This window comes from Callithrix jacchus, chromosome 22 (assembly GCF_049354715.1).
Source record: "Callithrix jacchus isolate 240 chromosome 22, calJac240_pri, whole genome shotgun sequence".
Classification (NCBI taxonomy): Eukaryota; Metazoa; Chordata; class Mammalia; order Primates; family Cebidae; genus Callithrix; species Callithrix jacchus.
In genome coordinates, this window is record NC_133523.1 from 10,293,265 (window position 1) to 10,316,585 (window position 23,321).

General features: G+C 53.1%; 1 protein-coding gene across 1 annotated transcript; it reads right to left on the bottom strand.

The window, feature by feature from the left end:
- Positions 1-11,343: 11,343 nt before the first annotated feature.
- On the bottom strand, positions 11,344-20,606 carry SPC24 (SPC24 component of NDC80 kinetochore complex). The gene is made up of 5 exons (XM_002761750.6): positions 20,440-20,606; positions 15,107-15,251; positions 14,021-14,125; positions 13,830-13,906; positions 11,344-12,633 (listed from the first exon to the last, which is right to left on the bottom strand). Exons 1-5 carry the CDS (start codon positions 20,597-20,599, stop codon positions 12,527-12,529), a joined length of 594 nt encoding a protein of 197 aa, XP_002761796.1. The 5' UTR covers positions 20,600-20,606; the 3' UTR covers positions 11,344-12,526.
- Positions 20,607-23,321: the final 2,715 nt, after the last annotated feature.

A 23,321-nucleotide genomic window follows, 5' to 3' on the forward strand; every position in this document is an offset into this window, starting at 1 on the left:
CCACCTCACAGTCAGATGGTACTTCCCACCCACCTGGCTGTACCAAACCCCCACCTCACAGTCAGTGTACTTCCCACCCACCTGGCTGTACCAAACCCCCACCTCACAGTCAGTGTACTTCCCACCCACCTGGCTGTACCAAACCCCCACCTCACAGTCAGTGTACTTCCCATCCACCTGGCTGTACCAAACCCCCACCTCACAGTCAGATGGTACTTCCCACCCACCTGGCTGTACCAAACCCCACCTCACAGTCAGATGGTACTTCCCACCCACCTGGCTGTACCAAACCCCCACCTCACAGTCAGATGGTACTTCCCACCCACCTGGCTGTACCAAACCCCCACCTCACAGTCAGTGTACTTCCCACCCACCTGGCTGTACCAAACCCCCACCTCACAGTCAGATCATACTTCCCACCCACCTGGCTGTACCAAACCCCACCTCACAGTCAGATGGTACTTCCCATCCACCTAGCTGTACCAAACCCCCACCTCACAGTCAGTGTACTTCCCACCCACCTGGCTGTACCAAACCCCCACCTCACAGTCAGATGGTACTTCCCACCCACCTGGCTGTACCAAACCCCCACCTCACAGTCAGTGTACTTCCCACCCACCTGGCTGTACCAAACCCCCACCTCACAGTCAGATGGTACTTCCCACCCACCTGGCTGTACCAAACCCCCACCTCACAGTCAGTGTACTTCCCACCCACCTGGCTGTACCAAACCCCCACCTCACAGTCAGTGTACTTCCCACCCACCTGGCTGTACCAAACCCCCACCTCACAGTCAGTGTACTTCCCACCCACCTGGCTGTACCAAACCCCCACCTCACAGTCAGTGAACTTCCCATCCACCTGGCTGTACCAAACCCCCACCTCACAGTCAGTGTACTTCCCACCCACCTGGCTGTACCAAACCCCCACCTCACAGTCAGATGGTACTTCCCACCCACCTGGCTGTACCAAACCCCACCTCACAGTCAGATGGTACTTCCCATCCACCTGGCTGTACCAAACCCCCACCTCACAGTCAGTGTACTTCCCACCCACCTGGCTGTACAAAACCCCCACCTCACAGTCAGTGTACTTCCCACCCACCTGGCTGTACCAAACCCCCACCTCACAGTCAGTGTACTTCCCACCCACCTGGCTGTACCAAACCCCCACCTCACAGTCAGTGTACTTCCCACCCACCTGGCTGTACCAAACCCCCACCTCACAGTCAGATGGTACTTCCCACCCACCTGGCTGTACCAAACCCCAACACCCTCCTATCTTCCATACCCCTTCCACAACTCACTATTCTGTTATTGACCTCAAAAACACTTTTTTTAAAGCCCAAATTTCTTCCCCATTTGTTATAACGTTTCCCCAGCACACGCACTCTCCCTGCCAACCATATCCAGTTAATTTCCTAAACCCCAGCTTCTCTCCTTCCTGGGTGTTATAAGATACTTTCACCTCTGGATGCCAGGTTTTTGTCCCCAAAACCAAACCGCTTTATGAACCTACGACGGGAAACTTAGCTAACCCCATAAACCAAAACTTTTCCCCCATTCTTCCTTTCGGTCGCTAAGGAAGGCCTTAGAAACAGCCCTCATCCTAACGCTCCCAACTCCTGTCAACCTTCTCTGTCCACAGAGCAGAAATCACAGGCTGTGCTGTCGCGATTCTTACACAGCAGCCAGGCCGGGCCTGTAGCCTTTTTATCCAAAGAACCTAACCTCACAGTCCTGGGCTGGCCCTCATGGCTACGCGCGGCAGCAGCTGCTGCCCGAATGCTCTTAGAATCCCTCAGAATCCCAGGCTATGCCCCGCCTACCCTCTAGCTCTCACGTATGCCCACTTAGCCTCTAGAGCTCTCACAGCCTTTCCTCTCACACCTCACACGCTTACTTTCAGCCCCTCACCTTCAGCTTGATGGTCGCGCCTGCTACTTAAACCACAGCTCAAGAAGTCTCTGGCTCAGATCCCCTGCACTCCTGGACTTCCCAGCCCTGTTTTTGCTTACGCTGCCGGTTCACACTTTTCCTCCAGGCAGTCACAGCTGGGATTTCACTCTGAATCTGGCTCCTGTTCTCTGCTCAGACCCAATCTTGTTAATGAAAGTGAGTGGTTCCTTATGAATACCACGCGCTTCCTCATACACCATGAAAACAAAGGCTCTCCCTCCGCAGTTCCCCTACCAGGCCCCTTCACAGCCCCGCCGCTCAGGACACCTTCTCACCGTGCACTTCCAGTTCTAAGCCCGGCACTGTTTCCTCTGTGGCTCTTACCTCTGCCTTCCTACAACTGCACAGGCACCCGTACCCCAGTTCTCCTTACTCCCCAAATTCGGTTCACCAATGGGGACGAAAGCCTCCCTGTTCCCCTAGTGGTCGCAGCATGACGCGAGCGGGTCCTTCCATTAACCCCCTTACTTGTAGGGATGGGAATTCTACTGCACTCGGCATGGCCTGACCACTTCAGTGGGCGCCTTCCGTGGCCCCTCTGATGACTTCTCGGCCAGCACTGCACAGTTAACTCAATCGTTACCCCTTCGTGCTCAAAAACCGCAGAGGTTTTCATTGACTAACTGCTGAAAAGGCCTTTGCCTGTTCCCGAATGAAAAACGTTCTTTTTATGCAAACCAGCCTGGCCTCGTATATGATGCCATCAATACACTAAGAGACAGCGCAAAGCTCACTCGTCAGGCGAATGGTTGTTCTGGACATGGCTGGACCGGCTGGACCTGACCTGGGAGTCACAGCTTCTTCCAGTCACTAGTCCTCTGATCCTTTCTCCTCTCACTGGGCACTGTGTTTTTCCAAGTAATCTCTCAATTCCTACAAAATCGTATACAAGCAATAACCAGCCCCGCAACATTACCCCTTTCCCTGAAATCTCCCAGCAGGCTAAATTCTTAACCATTTCGTGCCACCCCCAAGCCCTCTCGAAAAAGCCTTGAGAAACTTTGCCCCCTACCCCCAAAACCTGTTATCACCCCCTCTTCTCTAATTCTCTCTCTTGAGCCACCATGCCAGGCCAACATGGTCAATTTTATATGGCGTGTAATGGACCACAATTAAAATCATTAAAAATGTTCAAGATTAGCTGGGTGTGCTGGGAGCGGTGTGGCTCACGCCTGTAATCCCGACACTTTGGGAGGCTGAGGCGGGTGGATCACGAGGTCAAGAGATCGAGATCACATCCCATCCTGGTCAACATAGTGAAACCCTGTCTCTACTAAAATTTAAAAAAATTAGCTGGGCATGGTGGCGCGTGCCTGTAATCCCAGCTGCTCAGGAGGCTGAGGCAGGAGAATTGCCTGAACCCAGGAGGCGGAGGTTGCGGTGAGCCGAGATTTCGCCATTGCACTCCAGCCTGGGTAACAAGAGCGAAACTCCGTCTCAAAAAAAAAAAAAAAAAAAGATTAGCTGGGCGCAGTGGCTCACGCCTGTAATACCTGCACTTTAGGAGGCCAAGGTGGGCAGATCACGAGGTCAGGAGATCAAGAGTATCCTGGCCAACATGGCGGAACCTCGTCTCTACTAAAATATAAAAAAGTAGCAGGGCATGGTGGTGCGCACCTGTAGTTCCACCTACCTGGGAGGCTGAGGCAGGGGAATCGCTTGAACCCGGGAAGTGGAGGTTGCCGTGAGCCAAGATCGCACCACTGCACTCCAGCCTGGGGACAAAGCAAGACTCTGTCTCAGAAAATAATAATAATAATAATAATAATAATAATAATAATGGTTAACATGGTCAATTTGATATGATGTGTAGTGGACCATAAAATCATAAAAAGTGTTCAAGATTAAATGGGGGGACAGTGAGATAACCCAGAAATAAACAACAGCAGAAAGTGCTACCACCACGAAACCGGGAGAGGAAGATACAGTGTTTCTGGAGCCTGGGAGCTGGTGGGAGTGCAAGAACTGCTGCAGTTCGGTCCCTGGGAAGGAAGACCCCAGCCTGTCCTCTGCCCCAGGCTCCATCTCCCACCAGCGCCTCCCACAGGCGGAACCCAACAAGGACAGGCTGACGGCGCCCAGGGAATGGTGCCTTATTGGGTGGAGCGAAAGAGGGGCAGGGTCGGGGAGGCACTGGGGTGGTTAGGTCCACAAATGTGGCTGGGGGCGTGGTGGCTGATGCCTGTAATCCCAGCACTTTGGGAGGCCAAGACGGGCAAATCACCTGAGGTCAGGAGATCGAGACCAGCCTGACCAACAAGAAACCCCGTCTCTACTAAAAATAAGAAATATGCTGGGTGTGGTGGCCCATACCTGTAATCTCAGCTACTCTCGAGGCTGAGGCAGGAGAATCACTTGAATCCAGGAGGTGGAGGTTGTGGTGAGCCGAGATCAGGCCACTCCAGCCTGGGCGAAGAGGAGCAAAAATCCATCTCAAAAACAAAACCGCCGAAGAAACCAAAAAGAGCAGACTGGTCGGGCCATCTGGGTTCATATCCCGGTTCTGCCACTGACTCGCTGGGTGACAGGCACCTCAGAGCCTCAGTTTCTCCACCCGACAATGGAGACAAAGCTGATCTCCCCCTCCCCAGGGGCTCTGGAAGTGGGGCAGGATGGGGGCTGGGCAGGCACCCGGAGACAAAGGCAGGGCCTGTCATCTTTCCCCTGTCCACAGGGTGGCACTTCCTTCCTGCCTTCCGCCTTTTGTTTTGGGAAGCTTCCAAAACGCCCCTGGGAGGGAAAACCGAGCAGCCCACACAGGAAGCGGCCCCCGGCCGGCACACAGGCGCTCAATAATTGCTTGATTGACGAAATCTGTGCTCAACCGAGTGGCAAACAGGATAAGCAGGCTCGGGTGGCCGGGAAAACGGGAGGGCCCGGGAGGCGGCGGCTGGAGGGTGCTGAGACTGAGCTGGGAGGGTGGGCAGGACTAGGGTGCATCCCCAGGCAGGGTGGGCGCCAGAGCACAACACGGGTGGGGCACAGCCCAGAGGAGAGGCCAGAGGTGATATAAGGTTCTGGCATCGGCCTTGGCTGCTGCATTGGGAGCCTGTACCAGAGCTTTGAAGGTTACAAGGACATGCAGGCATTCAGCGTTTCCTGACAATCGACTGTTCTGCCCCTGATGGCCACTGAAGCAAGGGAGGGTGACAACTGCCCCCTTTTTTTTTTTGAGGCAGAGTTTTGCTCTTGCTGCCCAATGCAATGGCGTGATCTCAGCTCACTGCGACCTCCATCTCCCGGATTCGTGATTCTTCTGCCTCAGCCTCCAGAACAGCTGGGATTACAGGCTTGCGCCACCACCCCAGGCTAATTTTGTATTTTTAGTAGAGACGGGGTTTCTCCGTGTTTGTCAGGCTGGTCTTGAACTCCTGAACGCAGGTGATGACAGCCGCCCATTTTACAGAGAGGAACAGGAGGCTCAGGTCAATGTGGCTGGTTTCTGATCCTCTCGTGCTGCTCAGAACAGGGCCCTGGTAGAACGCACTGTGGGCTCCCTGGTCTGCAGGCTCAACACCCACCCACCCACCCAAAGGTGCTTGTCCTGCAGGGCTGGAGGCAGCCTGCAGCTTGGGGACCGCCACCCCTGCAGATGGGGTGAGAGGCGGTGGTCCTGTCCTGTCCCTGCAGGCTCAAGAGCTCTGGCCAGGACAGGGTGGATGGTGAGAGGAATCTGTCCCACCCCACCCCTGCCCCCCATCAGTATGACACCCACAGCTAGTGCCTCCTGCTGCCCCTCCCCCAGGTTCCCATCCCCAGGCCAGTCTCCTTCCAGCAGCCCAAGGCATCCCAGACCACAGCTGTCTGCAGTGAGTCAGCCTGGAGCCTGCTGGGCTGAGTCGGGGCTGCAGGAGGGAGGCGGGGAGAGGGGTCCAGGCTGCCCAGCCCTGCAGCTGGCCCCAGCCTAGTTCCCCACACCCCCCCCCCAGTCTGGGGTCAGCACCCGCCTTCCTTTTAGGCAGTGATTTTCCATGATGACGAAGGCATAAAAAAGCCACTTAGTGGGAGTCCCCGGACCCCATCACCCCACTGAGCAGAGCCGCTTGAGTTTCCTGGTGACTTTCTGCTCTATCCGGAGCTGTCCCTCCCCTGGGCTGGGCGGCTCTGGGGCTGTTCCTAGGATGGGGAGCAAGGAGCTAGGGGTAAATAGTGACATCAGCCTCCTAGACAGGCGGGGCCTGTGTGTCAAGGGGCCCATGTCAGGTTTCCTTCTCCCAGAGCTGGGGCTTGTCTTGGAATCGGAAAATCCTCTGCACATTGCCCTATGGACTGTAGGTCTGGCATGATCAAGGACCCCTGCGCTCCTGCTGCCCCCCTCGGTCTCCTCAACACCAGCCTTGCTGTTTCCCGTCTGGCTCACAGTCTCCACACGTTTATCCCCTTACATCTGGGACAAATGACACCTCCTCCCTGGGCCTCCCGCAGAGCCACAGTGTCCCAGCTGCACCAGCCCATAGCATCTTATTATCTTCAGTTCATTCATTGCTTTCTGAAATGATCTCATTTGTCAGTCGGGATTAAGAGCACCAGCTCTGAACACACACAGCTCAGGTTAAAGCGCTGGTCTGCCACCCGCCTGCAGAAAACCTGTCACAAATAGTTTAAACTTCTGCACCTCGGTTTCCTCACTTGTAAGGTAATACAGACCCAGGCACACAGCACTGCCCTGCCCAGCACTGCCTTCTATGAAGGAGGGAGGGCCTGTCGGGTCAGGCTTACAGTACACATTTTTCCCTCCCTCCCTTTCTTCCCCTCCTATTTCTTGCTTTCTTCTTTCCTCTTTTTGTTCCTCTCTCCTCCCCACCCTCTCTCCTTTCTTTTTTTTTTTGAGACAGAGTCTTGCTCTGTCACCCAGGCAAGAGTTCAGTGGTGTGATCTCAGCTTACAGCTGCCTCCTGGGTTCAAGCGATTCTCCTGCCTCAGCCTCCAGGGGACCTGGGATTAGAGGTACGCACCGCCATGCCTGACGAGTCTGCATTTTTAGCAAAGATGGGGTTTCACCATATTGGCCAGGCTGGTCTCAAACTCCTGACCCCAAGTGATCCATCGGCCATGGCCTCCCAAAGTGTTAGGATTACAGGCATGAGCCAACACACCGGCCTCTGTATACCCACCCCGGCCTCCATCCCCTCCCCTCCCCTCTCCTCCCCTTCTTTCCTTTTCCCTTCCCTCCCCCTTTCCCCTTCCCTTCCCCACCTCCTTTTTTTTTTTTTTTTTTTTGAGACAGGGTCTCACTTTGTTACCCAGGCTTGAGTGCAGTGATTCGATCCTAGTTCACTGTGGCCTTAACCTCCCAGGGATGAAGCGATCCTCCCACCTCAGCCTCCCAAGTAGCCAGGACGACAGGTGCACACACAATGCCTGGCTAATTTTTCAGTTTTTTTTTTTTGTAGAGACAGAGGTCTCACTGTGTTATCCAGGCTGGTCTTGAACTTTTTAGCTCAAGCAATCCTCCTGCCTTGGACTCCCAAAGTGTTGGGATGACAGGCATGGGCCACAGCGCCTGGCCCAGTCCACATTTCTGAGTAAATGTGGGAGGCCGGCTGGGCACAGTGGCTCACACCTATAATCCCAGCACTTTGGGAGGTCAGGAGTTCCAGACCAGCCTGGCCAAGATGGTGAAACCCTGTCTCTACTAAAAAAATACAAAAACTAGCCGGGTGTGGTGGCAGGCGCCTGTAATCCCAGCTACTTGGGAGGCTGAGGCATTAGAATCACTTGAACCTGGGAGGTGGAGGTTCTAGTGAGCTGAGACTGTGCCATTGCACTCCAGCCTGGGTGACAGAGTGAGACTCTGTCTTAAAAAAAAAAAGAGGGGCCACCAGAGATCATGGGGCCACCCTGAGAGCAGACCAGGGTGGCCCACATACTTAGGTGAATTGCCTAGAGGCTGCAGTCCCAGACCTCAGGGGGGTCCCCTGGGAACCCTAGCACTGTCATCCAATGACACAAAACCAGTCTTCCTGGCCTCTCCCATCCTGTGCAACCCAAAAGGGAGACTCAGGTTTCAGACCCAACAACCCTGGGTTCAGATCCAGCCTTGGAAACTTGCTTCCTGTGCATAGGCAAGCCCCATCACCATGCGTTTTTTTTTTTTTTTTTTTAACAAGGCCTGAAAATGGATTTTTTTTTTTTTTAATTTTTGAGACAGAGTCTCACTCTGTTGCCAGGCTGGAGTGCAGTGGTGCGATCTCTGCTCACTGCAACCTCTACCTCCTGGGTTCAAGCGATTCTTCTGACTCAGCCTCCCCAGTAGCTGGGATTACAGGTGGGTGTCACCACGCCCAGCTAATTTTTGTGTTTTTAGTAGAGACCGGTTTTACCATGTTGGCTGACTGGTCTCGAACTTCTGACCTTGTGATCCACTGGCCTCAGCCTCCCAAAGTACTGGGATTACAAGTGTGAGCCACCGTGCCCAGGCAATCTGTTTCTTTAACTGTAAAGTGGGAAGAACTCTGAGAACGTCTTAGTCCATAACTATCAGGGAAGGAGCACTGAATGCCAGTCAGAAGGGGTTTCCATGAAAAGCTGGGCCCCAGCAACTTGGGAGGCTGAGGCAGGAGGATTTGAGCTGATGAATTCGAGGCTACAGTGAGCTGTGATGGCGCCACTGCACCCTAGCCTGGGCAGTAGACTGAGACCCTGTCACACACACACAAAAGGCTCATCCATTCCAAGCTGCTCCCAGCTACCTGCCCCTCTGGGTGGGCATCACTAGCCTGAGGATGCATTTTATCCCCTCCTGGGGAAGATACACAAGTCTAGTCCTCAGGGGAAGCCACCCAGTGAGCAGTAGGGCCCAAGTAAGGAGCCTACTACCTCCATAGCCCCTGGGCTCCCTTCCCCCGAAACACCAGCAGAGGGCCGGCCGTGGTGAGAATTCGTGACCTAAACACCACCTGACAATAATGACTAAGTGGCTAGATCCTCAGGCTGCCCCATCACCGCCCTCTGGGGCTCGAGCAGGTGCAGGTGTGGGCGCCTACCCTGCTTGGCCTCTTTCCACCTGGGTGGCTTCGGACCCAGGGCAGACTTCTCAGGAGGGGCTGTTTCTCATTGGAGAAGCCAGGATGACCCTCCAGGGGGCTACTGATATACACGTACTGCGCCTGGTCCTGAGCAAGACCACCCTAACCCTAGGGAGGGTTTGGGGGCTTCACTGCTGAAGTTCAGACTCCAGGGTGATCCTTATCCTGTGTGCCTCGGTTTCCCCATCTGTAAAATGGATGGTCCTGGGAACTGGAACCTTATCCCATCTCAGCAGGGCTGGGCCGAGCCGTCAGCAAGCCTCTGGCCTGTCTCCATCATTCAAGAAAGAGCCGGTGGCCAAAGGGGCAGTTCTCAGAGGGAGAACAAATGGGGGGCGGGGGTGGGGCTGGAGGCCACGGGCCTCGGGCTGTCCTGGGCATCCAGCCAGCGCCGGCAGTGAGTCAGGGACCAGGCATGCAGAGTGGGGCCTCTCCCGGCCCGGCGATCAGGCACCTCCCAGAACCCGCCTGCTGGGTCCCCACCAGGCCGAGTTCCTCTCCAACTCGCTGGACCCATAGAAGGGACCCTGGGCCTGCCTGGGGGGGACGGGGATGTGGGTGGTGGGCAGGGCCCCTTTGAGCCCCGTCACAGTCTCCGTGATGTGACCATCTCTTCCTTGGGGAAACTGAGGTCCAGACTGCTGGGATGGAGAGGCTAGGGAGTGACAGAGCAGGGCAATGGCTCCTTGGCCCCCTCTGGGAACAAAGCCAGGCCATTCCTGCGGGAGGGAGCCCCAACCCCAGGGTAGAGGGGGTGTGGGCACTTGGCCAGGGATACAGATAAGCCCCAGCTCCCAGAATCCTCACTACAGTGGCCCCCTGCCCCCACGCCTGCTTTCTCTCCAGGGCACTTGGAGCTGCAGTTTGCAGGACCAGAGGAAAATGTTCCCATCCCCCCAACCCCAGGACTCCCAGCTGTGAGCTGGGCCCATCTGGTGAACCTGCTGGTGGTAGCATCTCCTGCCCTGAATGTGGGAAGGAATGACTGACGTGGTGACAGCAGCGCTCAGCCAACCCTGACACCTGACTTGCAGACTGGTCCCTGCCTGGGGCTTCAAGGCACGCAAGAGGTTTTCTCTTTGAGATGGAGTCTCACTCTATGGCCCAGAATGGAGTGCAGTGGCGCTACCTTGGCTTACTGCATCCTCTGCCTCCTGGGTCCTGGTTCAAGCGATTCTCCTGCCTCAGCCTCCCGAGTGGTTGGGATTAGAGGCATGCACAGGGATTACAGGTGTGAAACCACACCCAGCTAATTTTTATATTTTTAGTAGAGACGGCTTTCACCATGTTGGCCAGGTTGGTCTCAATTTCATGACCTTGTGATCTGAGCGCCTCGGCCTCCAAAGTGCTGGGATTACAGGCGTGAGCCACACACCGGGCCCTGATCCCTCTTTTCTAGGTTGGTCTCCCTAGAGGCCACCAGTTCAGCATTCTCACCCAAGACCTCCCAGGGTCACCTCAATGAACCGTTTCAGTGTCCGCCTCATGTACGCAGACGTTCCCTCGGCCTAAGGACACCCGTCTCTGATTTAAAAACTGCAGCCAGGTGGGGGTGTGCCCAGCACTTTGGGAGGCCAAGGTGGGCGGATCACGATGTCAAGAGATTGAGACCATCCTGGCCAACATGATGAAACCGTCTCTACTAAAAATAACAAAAATTAGCTGGGCATGGTGGCGTGCACCTGTAATCCCAGCTACTTGGGAGGCTGAAGCAGGAGACTCGCTTGAACCCAGGAGGCGGAGGTTGCAGTGAGCTGAGATTGTGCCACTGCCCTCCAGCCTGGCTAGAGAGCAAGACTCAGTCACACACACGCACACACACACACACACACACAAAAGTTTGGGCGTGGTGGCTAACGCATGTAATCCCAGCACTTTGGGAGGCTGAGGCGGGCGGATCACGAGGTCAAGACCGTCCTGGCCAACAAGATGAAACCCCATTTCCACTAAAGCTAGCTGGGCATGGTGACACGCACCTGTAGTCCCAGCTACTCGGGAAGCTTAGGCAGAATTGCTTGAACCTGGGAGGTGGAGGTTGCAGTAAGCCGAGATTGCGCCACTGTACTCCAGCCTGGAGCCTGGTGATGGAGTGGGACTGTCTCAAAAAAAACAAAAACAAAAAACCTGCACTGAAATTTAGTTGTGGAAAGGGACACGAGGAAACCCAAGCCCAAGTTCACGGAACTAACCCATCCAAGGGCAAAGCTGTATCTGGGGGCAACTGTGTCCGCGGGACTCCACCTCCCTCTCTCCTCTCTCAGGCAGGCAGGTGGAGTGCAAGCCTCCTCTCCTTAGCAGCAGCCCAAACACCAAGAGGGGGACGGTGAACATATCAATTGGCCGGCTCTAGACTGGAGTATGTGTTCAGTTAAAGGTTTATTTTGTTGTCATAGAAAACCCCCAAACCAGGAGCTTACACAAGGTACAAGTTGAAGCTAGTTCTTCCCCTTCTCTCCCTATTTTTTTTTTTGAGACATTGTCTCACTCTGTCTCCAGGCAGGAGTGCAATGGCGTGATCTCAGCTTACTGCAATCTCTGCCTCCCTGGCTCAAGCGATTCTCCTGCCTCAGCCTCCCAAGTAGCTTGGATTATAGGCATGTGCCACCACACCCAGCTAATTTTTGTATTTCAGTAGAGATGGGCTCTCACCATGTTGGCCGGCATGGGCTCAATCTCCTGACTTCATGATGTGCCCATCTCAGCCTCCAGAAGTGCTGGGATTCAGGTGTGAGACACTGTGCCTGGCCTCTCCCATTTAAATAAGTCTGTGCTGATTATCTGGCTCTGCTGTCACCAGGGAACCAGACTCCCGTCATCCCTAAAGGACTGCACTCCTCTGCACACGTGGCAGTATGGCTGCCAGGGCTCTAGCCATCACGCTCAAATTCCAGGAAATAGGAAGGGGGAAAGCAAGGGTATACTTGTTTTTTAAGAATCCATCTAGGCTAGGCGTGGTGACTCATGCCTGTAATGCCAGCACTTTGGGAGGTTGAGACGGGTGGATTACCTGAGGTCAGGGGTTCGAGACCAACTGGGCCACAATGGTGAAACCCCCTCTCATTAAATAAAAAAATCCTTCTACAAGTGTCATTTAACAGTTCCATGTACATTTCACTGGCTGGACATTTACTACAAGGGTGTTGGGATGTGTTGTTTTAACTGGGCAGCTAAAAGGACTCCCTTTATGAAGGAGGGAGGGGAGAACGAGTGATAAAAGACACATCTCGTGGTCTCTGACAGAGTCCACCCTGGAACCAGAGATGGGCTCCTATGTAAGCCACGGACCCCACGAGTCCCCACAGGAAAGCCTGAGCGCAGACTGGTGGTATCCACCATGCCAACAGGTCACAGGGAAAAATGGCAATGGTTGAGCTCCTGTCCCTTCAATTATGTCCTACCCGTCACAGCCCTGTCCCTTGCTTAACTCCCAGCTCCTCTCGGGTACCCTGCTTCCTCCGTCTCTAACACCTGTGGGAGTTGAAACGGATCTGATGGTGGCAGATGCCCGCTGGGTGCAAGACACAGCCAAGAGGCTCCTGGCTACCACTTGGTGTCCACCAGGCTCCAGAGGTAATCGCTGATGAATTTCTTGGAGAGCTGGGTGCTGTCCAGGTGGATGGGCTGGGCCACACTTGGGCCATGATGGACTGAGGCACAGATGTAAGGAAAGCTCAGGACACAACCCTCACACAACCCCACGGGGAAAAGGACACTGCCTTTACTTTTTATTTTTGAGACAGTTTCCTTCTTGTTGCCCAGGCTGGAGTGCAACGGCGCCATCTTGGCTCACTGCAACTTTGGCCTCCCAGGTTGAAGTGATTCTCCTGCCTCAGCCTCCCAGAGTAGATAGGATTACTGGCATGCGCCTCCACACCCGGCTAATTTTATATTTTTAGTAGAGATGGGGGTCTTTCCATGTTGGTCAGGCTGGTCTTGAACTCTCAACCTCAGGTGATCCGCCTGCTTCAGCCTCCGAATGTGCTGGGATTACTGGAGTGAGCCACCTCGCCCAGGTTTGTTTGTTTGTTTGTTTTTTAGACAAAGTCATTCTGTTGCCCAGGCTGGAGTGCAGTGGTACAATCTCAGCTCATTGCAACCTCCACCTCCTGGGGTTAAGCGATTCTCATGCCTCAGCATCCCGAGTAGCTGGGACTATAGGCACATGCCACCACGCCTGGCTAATTTTGCATTTTTAGTAGAGACCGGGTTTCACCATGTTGGCCAGGCTAGTCTTAAACTCCTGACCCTCAGGTGATCCATCTGCCTTGGCCTCCCAAAGTGCTGGGATTGCAAGCGTGAGCCACAGCACCTGGTCTGCCTTTACTATATGTTTATCGTAGATACGAGGGTTTCAGTACTACCTAAGCTGGTCTCAAAATCCTGGCCTCAAATGATCCTCCCGCCTCAGCCTCCCAGGTAGCTGGGACTACAGGTGCACACCACCACGCCCGGCGAATTTTTTTTTTTTTGAGACAAAGTCTCACTCTGTTGCCCAGACTGGAGTGCAGTGGCAAGATTTCAGCTCACTGCAGCCTCTGCCTCTTGGGTTCAAGTGATTCTTCTGCCTCAGCCTCCTGAGTAGCTGGAATTACAGGTGTGCACCACCATGCCTGGCTAATTTTTGTATTTTCAGTAGAGACAGGGTTTCACCATGTTGGTCAGGCTGGTCTTGAACTCCTGACCTTGTGATCTGCTCACCTTGGCCTCCCAAAGTGCTGGGATTGCAGGAGTGACCACCACACCCAGCCTGACGCCTGGCTAATTTTTACAGGGTCTTGCTATGCACCATTTTACCTCCCTACCTACAGTGCATAAGGGTTACAATGTCTCCCAAAAAGGATACTGCCTTTGATGATCCCTGGCTCACACTCGTAATCCCACTCGATTTTACTAATTTGGTGGTAAAGTTGAGCCACGTACCTATACAAGAGGCCAAAAAAAAAAGTAAGTTACCCAGCACCGACTTCAACCAAGAGCCGGACGGAACGAGTGAACAAGGAGGCACAGGCGGGCACACGCTTTGGCGGAACCTACACGGCTGAGGGGATTGTGACTGTCGTATCCTCGTCGACCTCCTTCTTCTGTCGTTCCAGATCCGCCTCAATCTCCTTGAGCTCCTCCAGCTCTCTGGTGAGCTGCTTAGGGCAGGTAGTTAAGGACCCCAGCTTTTGAGAGGGGGCTGCCCCTGCGTTCACTGCAGCCAGGAGGCCGGGGCCTCGGCTCTATCTACGCACTTTCTTCTCTGAGTCAGAGTCTTGCTCTGTCACCCAGGCTGGAGTGCAGTGGTGGGATCTTGGCTCACTGCAACCTCCGCCTCCCGGGTTCAAGCAATTCTCCAGTCTTCGCCTCCCGAGTAGCTGGGATTACAGGCACCTACCATCATGCCTGGCTAATTTTTGTATTGTTTGTAGAGGGGGGTTTCACCATGTTGGCCAGGCTGGTCTCGAACTCCTGACCTCAGGTGATCCACCCACCTCGACCTCCCAAACTGCTGGGATTACAGGTGTGAGCCACCTCGCCCAGTGTTTCTTTCCTTGTTTTTGAGACCATGTCTGGCTCTGTCGCCAGGCTGGAGTACAGCCTTGATCTCCCAGGCCCAAGCAACCCTCCCACCTCGGCCTCTCAAATGGCTGAGGCCACAGGCACGCACCACCACACCCTGCCACTTTTTTGCTTTTGTAGACATAGGGTGTCTGTTTCCCAGAATGGTCAACTCCAAGGCTTCCCAAATGCTGGAACTACAGGTGTGAGCAACTGAACCTGGCCCAATACATGTTTTTTGTTTGTTTTTTTGAGACAAAGTCTCGCTCTGTTGCCCAGGCTGGAGTGCAGTGGCACCATCTTGGCTCGCTGCAACCTCTGCCTCCGGGTTCAAGTGACTCTCCTGCCTCAGCCTCCTGAGTTGCTGGGACTACAGGCGCCCACCACCATGCCTGGCTAATTTTTTGCATTTTTAGTAGAGACAGGGTTTCACTGTGTTAGCCAAGATAGTCTCTATCTCCTGACCTCATGATCTGCCCACCTTGGCCTCCCAAAGTACTGGGATGACAGGCGTGAGCCACTGTGCCTCACCCAAAGCATGTTTTCCACCAAGGCTGACTCGTTTGCAGAAAAGGATATAGGAGGCTGGCCTTCAGCTGGGCGTCCTCCTCCCTGGCCTCCTGAAGCCCAGCTTCCAGCTGCTGCAGATCCACACCACCCTGGTGCACCTGCTCCTCCGCGTTGAGAAGGCTCTCGGCCACTTCCTTCTCCATCGTCAGGATCTCTGCAGGGTGGAGAGAAGCAGGCTCCCTAGGGTCTGTCCTTCCCCAAGGAGGGCAGAGAGAAGGTGGGTTGCCACCTCCACTGGCAAGAAACATGCCCCTTCCTGCCTGCAGCCCTGAGTCCAGAGAGTTCCACTGGCAACTTGTACAACTACTATTTCACCAAAACACATTAAAATACACCCAAAATAAAACCTGATCCTTCTTCACACACCCAAAATGGTTTATAACAGTATAGTTGGCTGGGTGTGGTGGTTCATGCCTGCAATCCAGCACTTTGAGAGGCCAAGGCAGGAGGATCCCTTGAGCCCAGGAGTCTGAGACCACCCTGGGCAATGTGGCAAAACCCCATCTCTACTAAAAATACAAGATTAGCCAGGCGTTGTGGTGTGCGCCTGTAGTCCTAGCTACTTGGGAGGCTGAGGTGGGAGGATCATCTGAACCAGGGAGGTTGAGGCTACAGTGAGACATAATCATCCTAACTGTGTCACTACACGCCAGCCTGGGCGACAGCATGAGACTCTATCCCAAAAACCCAAACCAAACCACTGACAACAAAAAAGAAGGCTACTGGTTCCTTCCTAGAAACCTGCCAACTCAGAGAAGGCAGATTAAATGCTTCCCAAAGGGCCATTTTTAAGATTTTAGAAACTTACATTATTTTTTTAAAAGCCAGTCAAATTTAGCAGTGGGAGGTTTATGTTATTTTTAATCACAGCAGGACATGTACATGGCTCAGAAAACAAACACAGATGCACACACCCTTCTCCAAGCCTCTCCACCCTCCAGAGCAGCCACTTTCAAGCTGTAGATGTTTTCTCTGGCAATGGCCTCCACATTTTTAAACAACTTGCTTATGCTGCTATTTCTTGAAGGGTCTGGTTCGGACGGTGCCTGCTGATTTCCTGTTGGGACAGCTGAGACTCCAGCCGGCTCACACGGCCTTCCCACCCGCTATCTGTCCGCCCTCCCAAAGACGACCAAGTCTTTCTGGAGTCTTCCCTGAGTAGTAATCTCTACCCCACAGCTGTTCATTATAAGGTGCTCCTACTTGACATATTCTCACACAACTCTCTGAGGGGGAACCTTTTATTTTATTTTTATTATTATTGAGATATAGTCTCCCTCTGTTGCCCAGGCTGGAATGCAGTGGCACAATCTCAGCTCACTACAACCTCTGCCTCCCAGGTTCAAGCGATACTCAAGTCTCCACCTTCAGAGTAGGTGAAATTACAGGCATGTGCCACCAAGCCCAGCTGATTCTTGTATTTTTAGTGCTGCTGGGGTTTTACCAAGTTGGCCAGGCTGGCCTCGAACTCCTGACCTCAGGTGATTTACCTGCCTTGGCCTCCCAAAGTGCTGGGATTACAGGTATCAGCCACTGCACCTGGCCTATTTTTTTTTAAAACAGTCTTGCTTTGTCACCCAGTCTGGAGTGCAGTGGCATGATCTTAGCTCATTGCAGCCTCCATCTCCCAGGTTCAAGCAATTCTCCTGTCTCAGCCTCCGAAGTAGCTGGAATTACAGGCACGTGCCACATTGGCCAGCTAATTTTATATTTTTAGTAGAGAACATATTTGACCATGTTGGCCAGGCTGGTCTTGAACTCCTGGCCTCAAGTGATCCCCCACCTTGGCCTCCCAAAGTACTGGGATAACAGGCGTGAGCCACCCCGCCCGGCCTGTGGGGGTATGTACTTTAACTCCTCTGCCCCACAGCTGGGACATGAAGAAAACGGCCCAGAGAAGTTCAGTGTCGCCCACAGGTACGCAGCTCCAGACCTGGGACGTGAACTGCATCTGTTTGACTGAAAGCCCAGGATCCTGGACCAGGACTCTCAGTTTCCCTGGCCCCAGGGTCGTCCATTCTGCTAAAGGCCAGGCTGGCTCAGTCACACTGTTCTCCTAGGCCATCAGAGGAGGGGGAGTTTGTTGGGAACCAGCCCAACCCTGTAGGTGGGTGCCCCGTGTCCTGGTGGTGACAAGGGAGTGAGAAAAGAAGACAGAGACAGAAGTTCACAGCATGGGTCCAGGGGTCCCAGGCACTCTCACGAGGGTTTGGGTGCACTATCTTGTTAATCTTGCAGGCTGTGGGAAGGGGGTTGAGAAGGAAGATTGGGGGATGGCCGGGAGAAGCATGTGTCTGCAGCATTCAATAGCAAATGTGGTTCTTCTAAGAAATGCTAACTAAGGACACTGAGTTTCTACCACCCATTGCCTATCCAGGTGCGGTGGCAAAAGAGACATAGCCGATAAGGCACCATAAGGTCTGAGCACACGCAACGCATGCAGGTGCTTTTATCTCCCGAGCATGGTGGACACAGAGCAATCAGAATTGCTCTGCATTCTGAGAACATAGGCAGAGCCTGTGGAGTTCCGGTTATCTCCGCCCTGCAAGGCCTTCCGGCCTCGAAAGCTCCCATCTGCAAAGACCCTCCGAGTCTGGAGAGCACAGATTGCGTTCCTTCCCAGAGTTCTTGCACAAACCCTCTTTATGAGACCCTCACGCAGACTCTATGTTGGGAAGAGACGTGGGACCAAAGCAGTTTTTCCTGCTCTGCAGCCACACCGCAGCTTCCAATGTTATAGCGCTCCCAGACGGTCTTTCCGATAGGACCCCTGTTACGCCTTGATCTCTGCTTTTATTTTACTGCACCATAGTTTGGAGTTTTCTTAATTCAATATTTGATCCGTGATACAAATCTCAGTGTAAAAAAGCAAAGCAAGCTTGTAATCATTTAACTATAGGTAACACAGTTCTGCCCCTGGCCATCTGTTCCAATGGAGGGGTGGAAGGAGGAGGGAAGAGGCTGCCCAGGACATCACACTCAGGACAACATTCACTCCTCCCGGGCGCTCCCCAGACCTGGCAGTCATGCGGCAGCTGAGCTCATCTTCTAACACTCCCTTCTAATGGCCAAGTTCATTCTCACCTCCTGACCTCTGCATTTGCAATCCACACTGCCAGGAACACAGGCTAGAACATGGATGAATGGAGAGGACCTTAGGCTCAGTGAAATAAGCCAGACACAAAAGGGTATTGTATGATTCCACTATGAAGGGTAGATATTAGGGAGTCAAATTTGAGACAGAGTAAGTAGCAGGTGGGTGCCACGGTCTGAGAAGGGGATGGGGAGTGAGTGTTTCATGGGGACAGAGCTTCGGTTTGTAAAGATGAGAAAGTTCTGGAGACGGATGGTGATGATGGCTGAACAACAGTGAGAAGGTGCTTAACGCCACTGAACTGCGCACTTAAAGATAGTGAAGATGGGCTGGGCACGGTGGCTCACGCCTGTAGTCCCAGCACTTTGGCAGGCTGAGGTGAGGAGATAGACACCATCTTGGCCAACATGGTGAAACCCCATCTCTACTAAAAATACACACACACACACACACACACACACACACACACACACACACACACACACAAAATAGCTGGCTATAGTGCGCGTGCCTGTAGTCCCAGCTACTTGGGAGGCTGAGGCAGGAGAATTACTTGAACTGGGAGGCGGAAGGTGCAGTGAGCCGAGATTGTGCCACTGCACTCCAGCCTGGCAACCGAGGGAAATTCTGTCTCAAAAAAGAAAACAAAACAAAAAAACAACAACAAAAAAAAACCCCACACACGCACAAAGATATTTGTTAGCCCAGATTTTTTTTTTCCTCTTTAAAGTAAGCCTTTTTAAAAAATTAATTCTCCTTTAATATAAAGTAAGTCTTAACATTCAGTGGCATCTTGGATGCATTAAAACGGTCCCCCCTTTTTTTTCTGAGATGGGATTTAGCTCTTGTTGCCCAGTCTGTACTGCAATGGTATGATCTCAGCTCACTAAGACCTCCACCGTCCGGTTCAGGTAATTCTCCTGCCTCAGCCTCCCAAGTAGCTGGGATGGCAGGTGCCCGCCACCACGTCCTGCTAATTTTTGTATTTTTAGTAGACTCGGGGTTTCACCATATTGGCCAGGCTGGTCTTGAACTCCTGACCTCAGGTGATCCACCCACCTCGGCCTCCCAAAATGCTGGGATTACAGGCGTGAGCCACGAAACCTGGCCCCAGGTTTCTTTTTAAGAGACATTATCTTGCTCTGTCGCCCAGGCTGGTGGTGGAGGGCAGCTCATTACAATCTCCAACTTCTGGGCTCAAATGATTCTCGCACCTCAGCCTCCCAAGTAGCTGGGATTACAAGTGGGAACCACCATGCCTGGATAATACGTTTTTCTTTTCTTTGTTTTTTTTTTAAGACAGGGTTTCACCATGTTGGTCAGGCTGGTCTTGAACTCCTGACCTCAGGTGATCCGCCCGCCTTGGCCTCCAAAGTGCTTGGATTACAGGCGTGAGCCACCACGCCCGGCCTATACGTTTTTATTTTCAGTAGAGATGAGCTATCAGCGAGTTGCCCAGGCTGGTCTTCAACTCCTGGTCTGAAACAGTCCTACTTTTCCTCCCAAAGTGCTGGAGTTACAGGTGTGAGGCCTCCTTCAGGCTTCTGCTCAATCATCATCTTCCCAGAAGGCTTTCCCCAAAACTTCACCACTCCGCCTACACAACCTAGTTTTCCTCCTTGTGATCCACCTGCCTCGGCCTCCCAAAGTGCTGGGATTGCAGGTGTGAGCCACCGCGCGAGACCGACAAATGGATTTCTCTCGTTAATCCTGCTCCCTCTCCCAGGCACTAGCATGCATGTCAGTTTTGTTCCCTGCCGCCACCAGGGCCTGGCGGCAGCAGGTGCTCCATAAAACATCTGAATGTTAGTGTATTCTTCTCAGGAAGAAGGAGTGGGCTATTTTCACAACGATTTGACAGGGAAGGAAGCTGAGGAACAGAGAAGTTAAGAAACTCACCTCAAGTCTCACAGAGGACGTGGGGATGGGTGCTGGGATTCAAACCCGGCGCTTTGACTCCTAAGTCCCAGTTCAAACCCTGAGCTCCTGCTCACGGAGCGCTCAGAAGGGACCAACCCCTCCGGGCTCCTATATTTACCACTAAACCCCTGGGGGGCGGGGGATGGTTGCTGTCATAAAGCCGATTTCTCGGAGGGGGAAACTAAGGCTCAGAGGGGGCCGTCCCAGGGGAATAGGGCAGGAGATGGGAGAGTACAGGAGAGAATGGGTTTTGAGGTCGGCCTGGTCGCCCCCTCCCAGCACCCGGGCCCTGTCCCCCGCCGGCCCGCGCCCGCGCTCCGGCCCTCACCATGCAGCTGCTTCTCGGCACCGTCTTGCGTCTCCAGTAGCCGCTCCACCACCTGCTCGTGGTGCCCCAGCAGCCGCCGCTGCTGAGCCTCGGCGCGATTGGTGCCCAGCAGGCTGAGCAGCCCCTGGCTCACCTCCTCCATGTCGCGGAAGGCGGCCATGACTACCGCAGTCCCCAACCCGCGCAAATTTGACTGCCTGAGTGGCCCGCCCTCTTCCCAGAGAGTTTGCTTTCCATTGGCTTTTTTCTACGTCAGTCGTAAACAATGACCAATAGGCATAGGGAACGGAGTCTCAGAATGGGGGAAGCCGCCTTGGGTCTGGCCTGGTGCGCCTGCGCCCAATCATCCGTCAGTCATCCGAGATGACCAATCGGCGCAAGAAGGGGGAGGCTCCGTTATCCCGCCCGATGCGCCTGCGCGGGGTGGAAAGATGCTGTTTATTTCTCCTTAGGTCGAGCGCCTTCTCTGCAGAGGGCGGGGTTCTAAGGGCAAAACAGAGAGCAGCTTCTCCTGGAACTTACATCCTACAGTGTGTGCGTGGGATACACACAATAAGCATAGAGAATGAGTAGATTCTATGACAGGCTGCATAGCAGAATGGCGTCTGCAGCCAGATTTACTGGGTTTGAATCCCAGCGTTGCCACCTACTAGCTGTGTTATCCTAGGCAGACTTCACCCCTCTGTTCGGTACTTTCCTCCTTAGTAAGACAGGGTCATACTAGTGGCTATTTCAGGGTTGCCGTGAGGATTCTTCTTTATTACTTTTTTTGGGGTGTGGGGGCAGGGTATTGCTCTGTGGTCCAGGCTGAGGTACAGTGGCACAATCATAACTCATTGCAGCCTCGACCTCCTGGCCTCCAGCAATCCTCCCACCTTCGCCTTCCAAAGTGCTGGGATTACAGGCATAAGCCACCTAGCCCACCTGGCATGAGGATTAAATGAAGACAGTGCCTGGTATTCAGCAGGTGCTATATAGTTGTTTAATGAAACATAGAATCCTAGCATGCAGCTGGATGCAGTAGCTCACACCTGTAGTTTCAGGTCTTTGGGAGGCTAAGGCAGGAGGATTGCTTGAGCCCTGGAGTTTGAGACCAGCCTGTCTCAGAAAAAACAAACAAAAAAAGATCAGTGCAGTGGTGCCACCTTGGCTCACTACAACCTCTGCCTTCCGGGTTCAAGTGATTCTCCTATATCAGCCTCCTGAGTAGCTGGGATTACAGACACATGCCACAAAATAATACCTAATTTTTTGTATTTTTAGTAAAGACAGGGTTTCACTATGTTGGCCAGGGTGGTCTCGAATTCCTGACCTGGTTTTCCCGCCTTGGCCTCCCAAAGTGTTGGGATTACAGGCATGAGCCACCACGCCCCAGCCTGGTATCATTTTTATATGTGTTACCAACTGAAGAACATCTGGTTGCTTTCCTATAACTTTTTTCTTTTTTTTTTTTTTTGAGACGGGGTCTTGCTCTGTCCCCCAGGCTGAAGTGCAGTGGCTCAGGTGATCCTTCCATTTCAACCTCCACAGTAGTCGGGACTATGGATGTGTGTCACCCTTTGGTGTCTGAGACCATGCCTTCTATAACCAGCTGTGTGAGCTTGTCACATGACTCACCTTTGCTGTGTGGCTAAAGGCAGCGAATAACACAGATGCACAGTGAAATCAAGAGGGGATAAGGCCTCAAGTTCCATTTCTGATGCTGCAGCTTACCTGTGACCTTGGCAGGTTCCTAACCTTCCTAAAGCACAGTGGCTAAAGATAGCCCTCTCTTATCAGCTGCCAGGAGGTGTCCCAGAGATAAGCCAGGCAAGATTGGGCAACTGGAGCCCGATAGGTGCAAAGGCTCCTGTGGAAAAATGCCACCCGCCCACCTCCCTTCCAAAAAAGCAAAGCAAGAACCACTTCACAGCCATGAGAATGGCCACTGTCCAAAACCAACCAAGCAGCTAACCAACCTGGAAAATAACAAGTGTTGACCAAGACGAAGAGAAACTGGAATCCTTGTATACCCTTGCTGAGAATGTAAAACGGTGCAGCTGCTGCGGGAAACAGTATGACAGTTCCTCAAAAAATTAAAAATAGTATTATTATATCAGCAATTCCACTCCTGGGTATATCCCCCAAAGAACTGAAAGCAGGGCCAGGCACGGTGGCTCACACCTGTAATCCCAGCACTTTGGGAGGCCGAGGTGGATGGATCACCTGAGGTCGGGAGTTTGAGACCAGCCTGACCAACATGGACAAACCCCATCTCTACTAAAAATACAAAATTAGCCAGGTGTGGTGGCGCATGCCTGTAATCCCAGCTACTCAGGAAGTGAGTAATATATAATCCTCCCAAAGTGCGGGGATTATAGGTGTGAGCCACCATGCCCAGGCCGCAATTTTTTTTTTTTTTTTTTTTTGAGACAGGATCTCTGTCTGTCTGCCGGGCTGGAGTGCAGCTACTCAGGAGGCTGAGGCAGGAGAATCGCTTGAACCCAGGAGACGGAGGTTGCAGCGAGCCAAGATGGTGACATTGCACTACAGCCTGGGTAAGAAGAGCGAAACTCTATCTCAGAAAAAAAAAAAGAATTGAAAACAGGTTGTAGAACAGATATTTGCCCACACATATTCATAGCAGCCGTTATTCACAATAGATAAAGAGTGACAACAGCACAAGTGTTCTTAGATAGAAAAATTAATAAAACGTGGTCCATCATACAACCCAATTTTTTTTTTTTTTGAGATGAAGTCTTGCTCTGTCCCCTAGGCTGACTGCAGTGGTGCGACTTCGGCTCACTGTAACCTCCGTCTCCCGGGTTCAAGTGATTTTCCCGCCTCAGTGTTCTGAGTAGCTGGGATTACAGGCGCCCACCACCATGCCCATCTAATATTTA